This window comes from Salmo salar, unplaced genomic scaffold (assembly GCF_905237065.1).
Source record: "Salmo salar unplaced genomic scaffold, Ssal_v3.1, whole genome shotgun sequence".
Taxonomy (NCBI): domain Eukaryota; kingdom Metazoa; phylum Chordata; class Actinopteri; order Salmoniformes; family Salmonidae; genus Salmo; species Salmo salar.
Genome location: NW_025547958.1, coordinates 50,747 through 68,389, shown reverse-complemented (window position 1 = coordinate 68,389; position 17,643 = coordinate 50,747). Strand labels below are relative to the sequence as shown.

General features: G+C 40.9%; 1 protein-coding gene and 1 long non-coding RNA gene across 3 annotated transcripts in view; one reads left to right on the top strand and one right to left on the bottom strand.

Moving 5' to 3' along the window:
• LOC123732521 (low affinity immunoglobulin gamma Fc region receptor II-a) overlaps positions 1-13,738 on the top strand; it is a 36,992-nt gene extending 23,254 nt beyond the window's left edge. The window contains exons 3-7 of one of the 2 annotated variants that reach the window (XM_045711745.1): positions 4,033-4,293; positions 5,462-5,704; positions 12,008-12,121; positions 12,655-12,687; positions 13,107-13,738. In XM_045711745.1, coding sequence (XP_045567701.1) covers positions 4,033-4,293; positions 5,462-5,704; positions 12,008-12,121; positions 12,655-12,687; positions 13,107-13,129 — 674 coding nt within the window. In that variant the 3' untranslated portion in view covers positions 13,130-13,738. Of the gene's footprint in view, positions 1-4,032; positions 4,294-5,461; positions 5,705-11,986; positions 12,122-12,654; positions 12,688-13,106 lie in introns of both variants that reach the window. The other variant, XM_045711744.1, reaches the window with a different exon arrangement.
• LOC123732524 (uncharacterized) lies at positions 9,529-10,569 on the bottom strand. The gene is made up of 2 exons (XR_006763193.1): positions 10,141-10,569; positions 9,529-10,088 (listed from the first exon to the last, which is right to left on the bottom strand). It is a non-coding gene; the product is annotated as an uncharacterized lncRNA (long non-coding RNA).
• Positions 13,739-17,643: the final 3,905 nt, after the last annotated feature.

Genomic DNA, 17,643 nt, shown 5'->3' with positions numbered 1-17,643 from the left:
TTCTATTTTCACCCAGTGGCATCATCAGTTATATTACTGTATTCATCAGTTATATTACTGTATTCATCAGTTATATTACTGTATTCATCAGTTATATTACTGTATTCATTAATACTGTTCGATTTTCACCCAGTAGTATCAGATATATTACTGCATTCATCACTACTGTTCTATTTTCACCCAGTGGTATCAGTTATATTACTGTATTCATCAGTTATATTACTGTATTCATCAGTTATTTTACTGTATTCATCAGTTATATTACTGTATTCATCACTACTGTTCTATTTTTACCCAGTTGCATCATCAGTTCTATTACTGTATTCATCAGTTATATTACTGTGTTCATTACTACTGTTCTATTTTCACCCAGTGGCATCATCAGTTATATTACTGTATTCATCAGTTATATTACTGTATTCATCACTACTGCTCTATTTTCACCCAGTGGCATCATCAGTTATATTACTGTATTCATCAGTTATATTACTGTATTCATCAGTTATATTACTGTATTCATAAGTAATATTACTGTATTCATCAGTTATATTACTGTATTCATTAATACTGTTCGATTTTCACCCAGTAGTATCAGATATATTACTGCATTCATCACTACTGTTCTATTTTCACCCAGTGGTATCAGTTATATTACTGTATTCATCAGTTATATTACTGTATTCATCAGTTATATTACTGTATTCATCAGTAATATTACTGTATTAATCAGTAATATTACTGTATTCATCAGTTAAATTACTTCATCAGTAATATTACTGTATTCATCAGTTAAATTACTGTATTCATCAGTTATATTACTGTATTCATCAGTTATATTACTATATTCATCACTACTGTTCTATTTTCACCCAGTGGCATCATCAGTTATATTACTGTATTCATCAGTTATATTACTGTATTCATCAGTTATATTACTGTATTCATCAGTTATATTACTGTATTCATCAGTTATAAATGACTGTATTCATCAGTTAAATTACTGTGTTCATCACTACTGTTCTATTTTCACCCAGTGGCATCATCAGTTATATTACTGTATTAATCAGTTATTTTACTGTATTCATCACTACTGCTCTATTTTAACCCAGTGGCATCATCAGTTATATTACTGTATTAATCAGTTATTTTACTGTGTTCATCACTACTGTTCTATTTTCACCCAGTGGCATCATCAGTTATTGTCACAGGTGTAGCCGTGTTGAATAGACCAAAACGCAGCCGGGATGTGAATATTCATCTTTATATTTTAATAAAGATAACACGAAACAAAAAAACAAGAACGACTCGAGACATTTTAACAGGCTATACTTACAATAGCAGTGCTAAAGAAAACAACCCACAACCCCAAGAGAAAAACACACACCTAATATATGACTCCCAATCAGGAACAACGATAACCAGCTGTTCCTGATCGAGAGCCACACAGACTAACACAGAAACAGAAAACTAGAAAAGCACATACAACACAAATCTCCTGCCACGTCCTGACCAAATACTAAACAACTACTCCCTCCGCTGGTAACGACGTGACAGTTATATTACTGCATTCATCAGTTATATTACTGTATTCATCAGTTATATTACTGTATTCATCAGTTATTTTACTGTATTCATCAGTTATATTACTGTATTCATCACTACTGCTCTATTTTCACCCAGTGGCATTATCAGTTATATTACTGTATTCATCAGTTATATTACTGTATTCATCAGTTATATTACTGTATTCATCAGTTATTTTACTGTATTCATCAGTGATATTACTGTATTCATCAGTTATATTACTGTATTCATCACTATTGTTCTATTTTCACCCCACTGGACCTGTCCTGCAGACACTAGTTTTTTCTCTATAGACACCATGTAACAGACACAAGCTAGTTGTTTCTCTCTAGACACCTTCTCTCTCTAGTGTGGTCCAAGGGTCAAATCAAAGGGTAGAAAGTGTTTCATATTGAATCTGGTGTAGACAGGTAGAACAAAGGGTAGATTACGAGTTGTTGTTTGTCCCATTTTGTGAATACTTGGTTGGTGAGCGGACCCTTCTAGCCTTGTCTCTCAGATAATTCACAGCTTTTTTTAGGCCGAGGTATGTTTGGTTTAGAAAATGGTGTCTAGATTGAATTTGTGGACCTTTTATGGAACACCATTATTTTTGTCTAAATGAGCTTTACTGTCAGGGCCCCGACCGGACAAAATCTGTGCAGAAGATGTCGGTGCTGCTGCTTAGGCCCTCCTTGGTTGGGGACAGAAGCACCAGATCATCAGCAAATAGAAGGCATTTTACTTTAGATTCTAGCAATGTGAGGCCGGGTGCTGCAGACTGTTCTAGTGCCCTCGCCAATTCATTGATATGTTGAAGAGGGTGGGGCTCAAGCTGCATCCCTGTTTCAAACCACAGCCTCGTGGAAAGAAATGTGTGTGTTTTTGCCAATTTTAACCACACATTTGTTGTTTGTGTACATGGATTTGATAATGTTGTATGTTTTTCCCCCAACACCGCTTTCCATCAATTTGAATAGCAGACCCCCCAAATTTACTAAAAATCTTTTTGGAAATCAACAAAGCATGAGAAGACTTTGCCTTTGTTTTGGTTTGTTTGTTTGTCAATTAGGATGCGCAGAGTGAATACATGGTCTGTCATACAGTAATTTGGTAAAAAGCCAATTTGACATTTGCTCAGTACATTGTTTTCACTGAGGAAATGTATGAGTCTGCTGTTAATGATAATGCAGACGATTTTCCCAAGGTTGCTGTTGACGCATATCCCACGGTAGTTATTGGGGTCAAATTTGTCTCCACTTTTGTGGATTGGGGTGATTAGTCCTTGATTCCAAATATTGGGGAAGATGCCAGAGCTAAGGATGTTAAAGAGTTTAACCCTTGTGTAGTCTATTCTGTATACTCCCCTTGTCCTAAAGGTAAAAAATGACCCGCATTTAATAAACCACTAAAAAAGAACTCTAAAAGAAAACAGCTTAATGGAATTTTAAACCCCAAATCTATTTTGCATGAAGAAACAACCTGTCATTCATCACAAACTTTGTGAATATCTGGATTTTCCCTCAGAAAGACTGGATTTTGTCAGTGGACAACACTAGTTTTAATTACAACACATGTCACATCCTGACCATAGTAAGTTGTTATTTTCTGTGGTAGAGTAGGTCAGGGTGTGACAGGGGGTGTTTGTCTATGTTTTGTATTTCTATGTTCAGTCTCTAGTTTTGTATTTCTATGTTGGTTTTGTTTGGTATGATCTCCAATTAGAGGCAGCTGGTCGTCCTTGTCTGTAATTGGAGGTCATATTTAAGCTGATGTTTGTCCCACCTGTTGTTGTGGGTGATTATATTTTGAGTAGTGTTTGTTTCGCTCTACGTCACGGTTTGTTGTTTTGTAAATTCAGTTATTTATGTATTGCAAAGTTTCACGGATTTAATAAAATGTGGAACTACAACCACGCTGCACTTTGGTCCGATCCTTCCGACAGCCGTGACATACACACCTGTCATAATTGTTTTCTTTACTAAAGTAGAGGTTTATTATTATTATTGCTAAAGGTACTGCAAAGGTATAAACATACATTTTTGGGGGGGATAATCCAGGTTCTGGAAGTCTTTAAAAGCTGATTCAAAGATTTGTATTTGATCATGTACATGTTTTTGCGGTTTGATCTTTATTATAGAGCCAAAAACATTGGAGAAGTGGTTTATCCAAACATCTCTCTGTGTTATTTGTTTTAGTGTTTTCCAATTTTCCCAGAAGTGGTTAGATTCAATGGATTCTTAAATTACATTGAGCTGATTTCTGATGTGCTGTTTTTCTGATGTGTATTTCTGTATTGTTTTAGTGATTCACTGTGGTGAACGTGAAGGCTTAGTTCTGTGTTCTGTGTTTTTAGTGTGATAGGTTTCTCAATTTCTTTCTTAGGTTTTTGTATTCTTCATCAAACCATTTCTCAATGTTTCTATGTCTCTCTCTCTCTCTCTTCTCTGTCAAATCTCTCTCCTCCAGCCTCTCTGAGTGTCAGTCCTGACAGATCTCAGTTCTTTAAATATGAGTCTGTCTCTCTGAGCTGTGAGGTTCAGGGCAACTCTGCTGGATGGAGAGTGGTGAGGAACACATCGAGAGGAAACTTTTCAGAGTGTAATACTGACTGGGGAAAACAACTAGCGTCTTCATGCAATGTGTCACTAATACCATCATACAGTGGAGTGTACTGGTGTGAGTCTGGGTCTGGAGAACACAGCAATGCTGTCAACATCACAGTACCTGGTATGTCCACAAACACCATCTACTAACATTATAGTGTTTAGTGGTTCATCTGGTTTCAGATAGCTGATGTTATGTTTATATATGATGTTTATATATTATATACAGCTGGAGCTGTGATCCTGGAGAGACCTGTTTATATATGATGTTTATATATTATATACAGCTGGAGCTGTGATCCTGGAGAGACCTGTTTATATATTATATACAGCTGGAGCTGTGATCCTGGAGAGACCTGTTTATATATGATGTTTATATATTATATACAGCTGGAGCTGTGATCCTGGAGAGACCTGTTTATATATTATATACAGCTGGAGCTGTGATCCTGGAGAGACCTGTTTATATATGATGTTTATATATTATATACAGCTGGAGCTGTGATCCTGGAGAGACCTGTTTATATATGATGTTTATATATTATATACAGCTGGTGCTATGATCCTGGAGAGACCTGTTTATATATGATGTTTATATATTATATACAGCTGGAGCTGTGATCCTGGAGAGACCTGTTTATATATTATATACAGCTGGAGCTGTGATCCTGGAGAGACCTGTTTATATATGATGTTTATATATTATATACAGCTGGTGCTATGATCCTGGAGAGACCTGTTTATATATGATGTTTATATATTATATACAGCTGGAGCTGTGATCCTGGAGAGACCTGTTTATATATGATGTTTATATATTATATACAGCTGGTGCTGTGATCCTGGAGAGACCTGTTTATATATGATGTTTATATATTATATACAGCTGGTGCTATGATCCTGGAGAGACCTGTTTATATATGATGTTTATATATTATATACAGCTGGAGCTGTGATCCTGGAGAGACCTGTTTATATATGATGTTTATATATTATATACAGCTGGAGCTGTGATCCTGGAGAGACCTGTTTATATATGATGTTTATATATTATATACAGCTGGACCTGTGATCCTGGATAGACCTGTTTATATATGATGTTAAGATATTATATACAGTTGGAGCTGTGATCCTGGAGAGACCTGTTTATATATGATGTTTATATATTATATACAGCTGGAGCTGTGATCCTGGAGAGACCTGTTTATATATGATGTTTATATATTATATACAGCTGGAGCTGTGATCCTGGAGAGACCTGTTTATATATGATGTTTATATATTATATACAGCTGGAGCTGTGATCCTGGAGAGCCCTGCCCTTCCTGTGACTGAGGGAGATTCTGTGACTCTGCGCTGCAGATATCAGGGAACTCCCTCTAACCTCACAGCTGATTTCTACAGAGATGGATCCCTCATCAAGACTGAGACTACAGGAGAGATGACCATCCCTGCAGTATCCAAGTCAGATGAAGGACTCTACAAGTGTACCAACTCTGAAGGAGAATCACCAGAGAGCTGGATGACTGTGACAGGTGAGAATATGAGAAACCTTGACATTCAGATGATCTGGTCCTTCTTTACACTGTTAAGTGGTGCGTTATAAACAGGGTGGTTCCAGCCCTGAGTGCTGATTGGCTGGAAGCCCTCAGTCACAGGAAGGGCAGGGCTCTCCAGGTGTCATATCAATTCTTGTTAATCTAACTGCATTGTCCAATTTAGCTATTACAGTGCAATAATACCACGCTATTGTTTGAGGAGAGATCACAATTTTGAACATGAAAAGTTATCCAGGCGTCGTGCGTAGAAACAGCCATAAACCCCCGGAGGTTCCTTACTGGGCGTACTACTACAACGTAATTAGAAAAATAAAACTTTTGTCATACCCGTGGTATATGATATTGGCCCTTATACCACACCTCCTGGGGCCTTAATGCTTCAATATCTACTGACGTGGTAGTTACATGTCTAACACTGTATTGGCTGTAACCATGAAAATATACAGAACATTTACATTATGAACAGAATAACATGAAAATATACTGAATATTTACATAATGAACAGGTGAGCCATCTACTGTGACTGGTCTTATTCGCTCCCCTTTCATATAGAAGCCTGAAACAACTTTCTAAAGACTGGTGACATCTAGTGGAAGCCTTAGGAAGTGCAATCTGACCCCATTTACACTGTATATTGGATAGGCAATCACTTGAAAAACTACAAACCTCAGATTTCCCACTTCCTGGTTGGATTTGTCTCAGGTTTTCACCTGCCATATGAGTTCTGTTATACTCAGACATCATTCAAACAGTTTTAGAAACTTCATTGTTTTCTATCCAAATCTACTAATAATATGCATATCCTAGCTTCTGGGTCTGAGTAGCAGTCAGTTTACTCTGGGCACACTTTTCATCCAGACGTGAAAATACTGCCCCCTATCACAAAGAAGATAACAGGTGGCAACAGTGAGAGACTTATTTCTGGAGAGATGCAGGGCCTGGGTTAACCTCTACATCACCAGAGGAACAGAGGAGGAGTAGGATAAGGGTAGGGCTAAAGGCTATAAGAACTGGTCGTCTAGTGCGTTCGGAGCAGAGAGTAAAAGGAGCAGACTTCTGAGCATGGTAGGAAAGATTCAGAGCATAATGCACAGACAAGGGCATGGTAGGATTCGAGTACAGTGAAGGTAAACCTTGGCATAGAGTGACAATGAGAGAGGCTGCATCTCTGGAAGCGCCAGTTAAGCTAGGTGTGGTCTCCGCATATGTGGGGGGTGGGCCAAGGGAGCTTACCGAGGCATGTAGAGCGGGACTAGGGGCTCCGCAGTTAAACAAAACAATGAGAGCTACCCTAAACAACAGTATACAAGGCATATTGACATTAGAGGTAGGCATATAGCAATCACAGGTGTTGATTGGGAGGGATAAGACAACAACGGGTAAACAGCTAAGACAACAACAACAACGGGTAAATGGAGATGAATGTGCAGAGAGGGTAAGTTAGCTACACACAGGGCCTGAGTTCGAGGCTGGGGCCGACAGATAAACAAAATGAGGTACCGTGTTAATGAACAGTCCTGTAGGCATCAGCTGTGTAGCCGAGTGATCATAAGGTCCAATAAGCAGCAATGGACAAAACAGGGAGCCGCTCGGCAGTCCTCACTACGCTAGGCGAGCAGGAGACACAATGCTCAGAGAGCTAGCAGGCCGGGGCTAGTAGCTGGGTCCTCACCGACATCAACGACGCAGAGGCCGGTTGAGAGCACATCGGCCGAAATACGTCAGCAGACCAGCAGACCAGTTGGTTCAGGCCAATTGGCAAGAGAGGTATTGTAGTTGGTGTACTTCGTTTGCTAGCCGGGGAAATGGGCCTAGCTAAAGCGGCTGGTGTCCGAGCTAAAGGTAAAGACCGCTAGCAGTGGCTAACAATGACTAAATAGCTGGCTAGCTTCTGATGGAGGTTCTGTTTATAAGGTTAAAAAAATTGCAGAACCGTGCCACGTTGGGTGAGGCGGGTTGCAGGGAGGTATATTTCATTTGAAAATGGAAAAAGAGATTGAAATGTATACAGAAAATACTAAGTGTTTACACGGGATAATAACAGGACAAAAACAAACACGTCTTGTTGCTACACCATCTTGGATCATCGATTATGAAGTGCTTTGAGAGACTAGTCAAGGATCATATCACCTCCACCTTACTGGTCACCCGAGACCTTCAATTTGCTTACCGCCCCAATAGTTTAACTTAGTTTAGTTTAATTTAGTTTAACAGACGACGCAATCGCCATCACACTGCACACTTCCCTATCCCATCTGGACAAGAGGAATACCTTCGTAAGAATGCTGTTCATTGACTACAGCTCAGCATTCAACACCATAGTACCCTCCAAACTCATCATTAAGCTTGAGACCCTGGGTCTTGACCCTGCCCTGTGCAACTGGGTCCTGGACTTTCTGACGGGGCGCCCACAGTTGGTGAAGGTAGGAAATCTCCACTCATGCTGATCCTCAACACTGATGCCCCACAAGGGTGCATTCTCAGCCCCCTCCTGTACTCCCTGTTCACCCATGACTGCGTGGCACGCCTCCAACTCAATCATCAAGTTTGCAGACAACACAACAGTGGTAGGCTTGATTACCAACAACAACAACGAGACAGCCTACAGGGAGGAGGTGAGGGCCCTCGGAGTGTGGTGTCAGGAAAATAACCTCACACTCAACATCAACAAAACAAAGGAGATGATCGTGGACTTCAGGAAACAGCAAAGGGAGCACCCCCTATCCACATTGATGGGACAGCAGTGGAAAAGGTGGAAAGATTTAAGTTCCGCAACAGCGCCTCTTCAACCTCAGGAGACAACCGCAAGGCTCTCCAGAGGGTGGTGCGGTCTGCACAACGCATCACCAGGGGCAAACTACCTGCCCTCCAGGACACCTACAACACCCGATGTCACAGGAAGGCAAAAAGATCATCAAGGACAATGACCACCTGAGCCACTGCCTGTTCACCCCGCGTCCATCCAGAATGCAATGTCAGTACAGGTGCATCAAAGCTGGAACAGAGAGATTAAAAAACAGCTTCTATCTCAAGGCGATCAGATTGTTTAACAGCCATCACTAGCCCAGAGAGACGGCTGCCTACCTACAGACTTGATATCATTGGCCACTTTAATTAATGGAACACCTGTCACTTTAATAATGTTTACATATCCAACATTACTCATCTCATGTGTACTTACTGTATCCTTCACTATCTATTCTTTACTATCTATTGCATCTTAGCCGCTCTGTCACAGCTCATCCATATTGTTTCATATTTATATATTCTCATCCCATTCCTTTACTAGATTGTGTGTATTAGATTGTGATCCACATACGAACCTATTCTACATAGTTTTATGTCTGGTGTGATCCGCAGCAGGCTCCGTAGCCGATCATTCTCCTCCTGGTATTCCACTACAATTTTCTCTACTTCCCCGAAAATCTCCACAGCAGCCGCCGTTAAACGATCATTTAAAAACACACTCAACAACTGTAGTTTATACATTTTAAGTCGAATGAGAGTTGGGTAGTATGTTCAGATCTGTCAATGGGTCTTTCTTTACTCCAATTCTTACTTCCGTGTTTTAATCAAGGAATCTTAGAAAATACGTTGTGCTATTGGCTGGCGAACCCGGAACCACACAACAGCGCTGCCAGCTGGATGGGAGTTACTACTGTGGAAGGCAGCGTACATAATCAATGATTCATCAGGAGTCGACTGTTTATCATTACTCTACACAGCATTACATCAATAATCATGAATGAGCAGCATTATGTCAGAATTGACGAGAAATACTTTTGGACAAATGCAAGGAGACCTTTTCTGGAATTTTATTTCATTTCATGTATCGATAACATCCGTCCGACTATTATCTCATCACCCTGAGAGACATTCTGAATCAAACGATCAGATATTCCTATTTGTAATGATATAAAAACATGATAAAGACTTTGTACAGCTTGTCCATGCCTTTATCTCTTCAAGGCTTGACTACTGCAACGTACTCTTCAACAGGATCCCTGTCAGGAGTCTCCAGAACTACAACACAGTCTTCACCAGGATCCCTGTCAGGAGTCTCCAGGACTACAACACAGTCTTCACCAGGATCCCTGTCAGGAGTCTCCAGAACTACAACACAGTCTTCACCAGGATCCCTGTCAGGAGTCTCCAGGACTACAACACAGTCTTCACCAGGATCCCTGTCAGGAGTCTCCAGGACTACAACACAGTCTTCACCAGGATCCCTGTCAGGAGTCTCCAGGACTACAACACAGTCTTCACCAGGATCCCTGTCAGGAGTCTCCAGAAGCTCCAGTACTTCCAGAACAGCCCTGCCAGAATCCTGATGAGAGTGCGGAAACACCATCACATCACCTCCATCCTGGCATCTCTGTACTGGCTCCCCATCTCAACACCACCACATCACCTCCATCCTGGCATCTCTGTACTGGCTCCTCGTCTCAACACCACCCCATCACCTCCATCCTGGCATCTCTGTACTGGCTCCCCATCTCAACACCATCACATCACCTCCATCCTGGCATCTCTGTACTGGCTCCCCGTCTCAACACCACCACATCACCTCCATCCTGGCATCTCTGTATTGGCTCCCCATCTTATTCCAGACTGAATTAAAAACCCTCCTGCTGACTATTCATGGTAATATCCCTCCTGCTGACTTTCCAGTGTATTCATGGTAATATCCCTCCTGCTGACTATTCATGGTAATTTCCCTCCTTGTCCATGTCCCTTGTAGCGTCATCTGTGTAATTGTTTCCATTAATATATATTTTGGGGGTTTTCATTTTATGCACTTTGAGATTATTCTGTATAATTAAAAGCGCTTTACAAATGTAATCAATAATTATTATTAGGTTTTGTTGTGGGATTGTGAGATATTACCTGTTAGATACTGCTGCACTGTCTCGTCTAGAAGCATAAACATTTCACTACACCCGCAATAACATCTGCTAACCACGTGTTCAGTATGTGACCAATAAAATTTGATTTGATTTGATATGAGAAACCTTGACATTCAGATTATTTGGTCCTTCTTTACTCTGTTAATTGGTGCTAAAACCTGCATTACAAACTGGGTGGTTCCAGCCCTGAATGCTAATTGGCTGACAGCTGTGGTATATCAAACCATATTCCACGGGTATGACAAAACATGTCACGCCTGTCGTAGGAGAGAGAGGACCAAGGCGCAGTGGGTTGCATGCTCATCATTATAATTTATTAAATAAACGTGAACACGGAAAACAAAGAACGACAGACCGACAGTTTCACAGACTACAAAAATAACAGCAGTGCGAAATACAACTTCCCACAAAATACAAACAAAACCTATAACTATATATAGGACTCTCAATCAAAGGCAACTACAAACACCTGCCTCCAATTGAGAGTCCAACACCCAATTACCTAACATAGAACTACTAAACTAGAGATAACATAGAAATACAGAAAAACATAGAACATAACCCAAAACCCGGAAATAATAAAACAAACACCCTTCTACTCATACCACCACCCCGAACCAACCAAAACAAATATACCTCTGCCACGTCCTGACCAAATATAATACATATAATACCTAAATACTGGTCAGGACGTGACAAAACATGTATTTTTTCTGCTCTAATTACGTTGGTAACCAGTTTATAATAGCAATAAGGCACCTCGGGGGTGTTGTGGTATATGACCAATATACAACGGCTAAGGGCTGTTTCAGGTTGTATACTCCACGTTGTGACGTGCTTAATTAAACAGCCCTTTCTGGTGTCTAGGTCACCAGGCGTTATGACGCACACCTGTCACCATGGTTACGCGCATTATGACACTCACCTGGACTCCATCACCTCCTTGATTATCTTCCCTTTATGTCCCTCCCTTTGGTTCCTTTCCCAGATGTCATTGTTTCTTGTTTTGTATTATTGGTATATTGGCCATATAACACACCTCCTGATGCTTCAATATGTACTGACGTGGTAGTAACATGTCTTACACTGTATTTGCTGATACCATGAAAATGTACTGAACATTTACATAATGAACAGAATAACATGAAAATATACTGAACATTTACATTATGAACAGAATAACATGAAAATATACTGAACATTTACATTATGAACAGAATAACTAACTATGAAAATATACTGAATATTTACATTATGAACAGAATTCTAAATGAGTGTGTATTTTCTTGCCACATACATCCATGTTTCTCTCCAGTGTTTTATATTTTCTTTCTCCCACTGCTGTTCCAGCTCCCATTCCATCTCCACCAGTCCCAGTGTTGTCCATGTCTCTACCCAGGCTGCTGTGTAGTCTACTGGTGGGGTCTCCCTACCTGCTGGTGACCATCATACTGCTGGTGAAATACTGCAGGAGCAGGGCTCAAGGTGAGAACCTGAGTTTATACAGGATCACCTCATTCCAACCTCATTCCAACAGAATACCTGTTGTAAATCTGAAATATATCACAAGGACTGACAATACTGCAGTAGCTCTGACTGATTCATGTTGTAAAGTGTTGATAACTGTATCTCTGATTGAACCATGTTGTAAAGTGTTGATAACTGTATCTCTGATTGAACCATGTTGTAAAGTGTTAATAACTAGCTCTGATTGAACCATGTTTAAAGTGTTGATAACTGTATCTCTGATTGAACCATGTTTAAAGTGTTGATAACTGTATCTTTGATTGAACCATGTTGTAAAGTGTTGATAACTGTATCTCTGATTGAACCATGTTGTAAAGTGTTGATAACTGTATCTCTGATTGAACCATGTTGTAAAGTGTTGATAACTGTAGCTCTGATTGAACCATGTTTAAAGTGTTGATAACTGTATCTCTGATTGAACCATGTTTAAAGTGTTGATAACTGTAGCTCTGATTGAACCTTGTTTAAAGTGTTGATAACTGTCTGTTTAGGGGGAACCAGGAAGACCCACCAAGACCAATTAGGTGAGTTTCTACCTTACAACACAACAGCTGCAAGGGCACAATATGGTATTCTGAACACAGTGTGTACTATATTATGTTACCTCTTAGTAGTAGTAGAAAGTAGGATGGATTAGAGTCAACTACCACAATATGTCACTGATATTAATTAATGCATTTAGGAGTAAATAGCCTGCATATTGGTGCGAAGTAAATATCATATCCCAGGTATTGATGAGAAGTAAATAGCCCTGGAATTGAAAAGGATTAAATATCTCAGGTATTGATAAGGAGTAGATAGCCCACAAACTGACAAGAAGTAAATCGCCCTGGTATTGATAATGAGTAAATAGCCAGGTATTGATGTCGGAGATGTCTAAGTGGTTCTGTATTGGATAAGTAAATACATGGCCACACTGATGAACTACTTCTGTGTTGAACAGGTGATCATGTTGAAGAAGAGTGAGGCTGAGATCACCTGATCACCATAACAACCATCAGAATGGAACTCATGGAATTCTAATATAGAACTGTGAGTCACAATGCTGTATGTTGTTACATTGTAGCTCCACCTGCTGGAACAATAGTGGCATTTGATCAAATGTGATCTATTAACTGATACATGTATTATTCTGATTGGAATGTGTTTTAATATAATGTGTGTTGTATTATTCATTCAGCAGCTGTCCTTTAACATCAGTCATATACTGGTCATATACTGTATAGCATTATGGTTGATATATTGTAAATGCCTTCACTTTTCATGTCTATACAGATAAACTGATAGGTGTTGTGGTTCAGGCATTATTGTTACAGGTTCAGTATAATGTTACATGTTACAGAGATAGAAAACATACAGGAGAGGAGAATTCAATTATTATAATTATTTACTTTATTTTCCCATTTTGTTCTCTATAATAGTTAATCATTATTTTATTTAAACATGAAACTAATGTAGTCCTTTTGTTTTATTGTGGTTGTTTTGTGCAAAACCATTATTTGTCAATGAATCATCCAGGTAAGATATTGCTTTTGTCTTTGTAGCATATAGAATGAAATAAATGATTTCCCTCAATCATGTAGCCTGTTTTTAATCTGTTCTGAATGACATCACAACCACTCTGTTTTTAATTTCATTCACTTCCCTTCATGTATCTTCTAAATGCTCCATTCCAGGTTTCCCCTACAGCCCCCAGGGCCTTGAGTATCTTCTAAACACTCCATTCCAGGTTTCCCCTACAGCCCCCAGGGCCTTGAGTATCTTCTAAATGCTCCATTCCAGGTTTCCCCTATAGCCCCCAGGGCCTTGAGTATCTTCTAAATGCTCCATTCCAGGTTTCCCCTATAGCCCCCAGGGCCTTGAGTATCTTCTAAATGATCCATTCCAGGTTCCCCCTACAGCCCCCAGGGCCTTGAGTATCTTCTAAATACTCCATTCCAGGTTCACAACACAACTGACTGGCTCAAACACATTAAGAAAGTAAGAAATTCCACTTTAACTTTTAACAAGGCAGACCTGTTAATTGAATTGCATTCCAGGTGACTACTTCATGAAGCTAGATTAGAGAATGCCAAAAGTGTGCAAAGCTGTCATCAAGGTAAAGGGTGGCTATTTGAACAATCTCAAATATAACATGTTTCGATTTGTTTAACACTTATTTGGTTACCACATGATTCCATATGTGTTATTTCATACTTTTGATGTCTTCACTATTATTCTACAATGTAGAAATTAGTAAAAATAAAGAAAACCCCTTGAATGAGTACATTTTCTAAAACTTATGAATTGTAGTGTGTGTATATAGGTAAACAGGTAGTGTTCAACCCACCTGCCCAGAATGACGGGTCGCCACTGTTGTCATGTTTATTTCACGATTCACATTTGTGCTCCTATGTGTTTTAGGACATTTGACACAAAGTTAATGTCCATATCAGACTATCCTACCGATCCTTGATTTCAGATATGTCATTTACAAAATAGCCTCCAACACTCTACTCAGCAAACTGGATGTAGTCTATCACAATGCCATCCGTTTTGTTTTGTTACAATGAACCACAACTAGTTGCTATACTTCAATCAAGTGATCTGGATACACTTATTGTGATGGTGGAGTTTGTAGTATTTATATCCACAGTGATTAATTGCACATGACAAGTGTCCAAGAACTCAGAGAATCTGGACATCATTATATCTGAAGCCGAGACGTTTTTGGGCCTCCAAGACTTAATGGCAGAAGTACTGCAAGGACTGTCCCTCTATCACATGATCCTTCTGAGCCTGTGTAGGGACCTGATTAAAACAGAAAAGATGATTTAACATTTCGTTACTGATAGTTTGTATGGATTAATTTTTAAATCCTTATTACCCAGCTGTACAGTAGGTGGCGGAATGCACATATCATTGTTGCGTTTTAGGTCAAAACATTTGTCTCCGTCTGGGCTGGAGAAGAGGGAAGATTCACGCAGGTGAAAAAGATGGAGGAAGTGGAGGATGAGGTCTGAATCTAATGGCGGTAGAATCAAGGAGAAGTGGAGTCCAAAACAAAGGAAAAAGGAGCGAAGTAGAGAAGACAGAGAAGAGAATGTTACTTCGTATCTTGTAGGAGTACGGTTTGTAAATGAGGAGCAGCTGAACCAATTACCAATCTGGAGGAATCCATTTGAGGTATTCAAACTGGTGGAGAGAGTTCTGGGTAGAGTGAGGATCACTGGAGGCTGTCTCATTTAAATGTTTTGTGCTTCTGAGGAACAGAAGAAATGTGTGTTGCGTCTCACCAGTTTGATACGTTTGAAGTGTCGTGTTTCTTAGGAAAAGGGAACCTCTCAAGGGGGTAATATCTGGAGTCTAGTGGGAAGTCGATGTTGAAGAGATTAAAAATATTCCTGGAGTGATTGATGCACGTCGGATGAATCGCATGGTGAATGAGGAAAAAGTGAAGAGTTTATCTGTTCTTTTGTTTTTTGATATGGAGTCTCTCCAGTGCAGTTGGGGTATATTAACTACAGAGGCAGAGCATTTATCCCAAGACCAACGCAGTGGGATCACTGTAAAGCTTTTGGTCATGTATCAAGTGTTTGCAGAAGGGAGAAGCCGAGATGTCCAAGTTGTGGAAAGGATCATATTATGTGTTATAAAAGTGATGAACATGTGACATGTTGTAATTGTGGTGGGAACCATGAAGCCACGTCTTCCTAACGCCCCACAAGGGGGAAACAGAATGAGGTGGCCAAAGCCAGGGCTGTCCAGAGCATTTCAGCAGCTGGGAAAAGGGTAGAGGGGTTGAATGGTGCATCAGAAGAGCCCATGGAGTTACATGGAATATTTGCACAAGCCGTACCACCCTCTCAGGCCCTAGAGCTGTACCACCCTCTCAGGTCCCAGAGCCGTACCACCCTCTCAGGTCCCAGAGCCGTACCACCCTCTCAAGCCCTAGAGCCGTACCACCCTCTCAGGCCCTAGAGCTGTACCACCTTCTCAGGTCCCAGAGCCGTACCACCCTCTCAGGCCCTAGAGCCGTACCACCCTCTCAGGCCCTAGAGCTGTACCACCCTCTCAGGTCCCAGAGCCGTACCACCCTCTCAGGTCCTAGAGCCGTACCACCCTCTCAGGTCCCAGAGCCGTACCACCCTCTCAGGTCCCAGAGCCGTACCACCCTCTCAAGCCCTAGAGCCGGACAACCCTCTCAGGCCCTAGAGCCGGACCACCCTCTCAGGCCCTAGAGCAGTACCACCCTCTCAGGCCCTAGAGCCGGACCACCCTCTCAGGTCCCAGAGCCGTACCACCCTCTCAAGCCCTAGAGCCGGACAACCCTCTCAGGCCCTAGAGCAGTACCACCCTCTCAGGTCCCAGAGCCGGACCACCCTCTCAAGCCCTAGAGCCTGAAAAGGGAGATATGGAAAACTACAAGAAGGAAGAAGTGGGAGTTTGTTTGTTTTGGCAGTGTACTATTTTAATTAGGATGGATTAAGTTAGTTTCACTATTCCGCATGGATTTTACATTTTGGGGTTTCAAACCGTCAATTTGGTGGCATAAGCAGAACTCTGGAAGGGGAAAATGGAGTCCCTAGAGAAAGCAAGTCCAAGATGGATGTCAGGGATGGAGCAGCAGTATTAACATAAGGAGACGTGAACGTGGAAAACGGAGAAGGAAAGGAGGGAAAAGAGGGAGAAGAGGTCTAAGAGAGGGAGGGAAGAAGAGGGGGAGCTGGAGTTGTATAAAAATGGTGGGAAAAAGGGAGATGGTTTGTTAAAGAAGAATGGTAGGAAGTGTAAGCAGAGGGAGCTGAAGACAGGAGGAGAAATGGAAGTGAATGAGGGTGAAGTATCGGAGGTGGTAGGTGTAGTAAAGTTATCAGAGACCGAGGTATGCACCGAGGATCAGGAAAAAGATGAGTCTGTGACAGTAGGAGTGAAGTTTATGGAAAAAGTGGACTCTTGCCTTTTGGCTGATCCATTTGTGGTTTCACGGTGGGTGAGAAAAGAGTTGGGTCATGTGGAGTCGGTGAGGGTAACTAGAAGTGGTCTAGTGATAATTGTTTGTGATTCTGTTGGGCAGAGGAAGAATGTGCTCGAAGTAAAATGAATGGAGGCAAGAAATGTGAATTGTTTCTTTCTCAAGAAAAGGGCACCAATGAAAGGAGTGATAACTGGGGTAGCAGTAAATAGAAAAGTTGACCAGCTGAGGGGAAAGAGGCCCGGTGTATGTGATGCTCGTCGTTTGATGCAACGCAACAGGGTGGGGAGAGTGGGGAAACAGAAGAGTCATTGTCTGTTATTTTGAGTTTTGAAGTTGAGTCTCTGCCTGACAAAGTGAAGTCAGGATATATAATTTATCCTGTAGGAGCGTATGTTCCGAATACATTACGATGTTACAGGTGTACAGCTGATGGGCAGGTGGCAGCAGTGTGTAGGAGGGAGGGTCCAAGGTGTGAGAAATGTGCAGAAGGGCATGAGACAAAGGAATGTGTAGCATCAGGGAA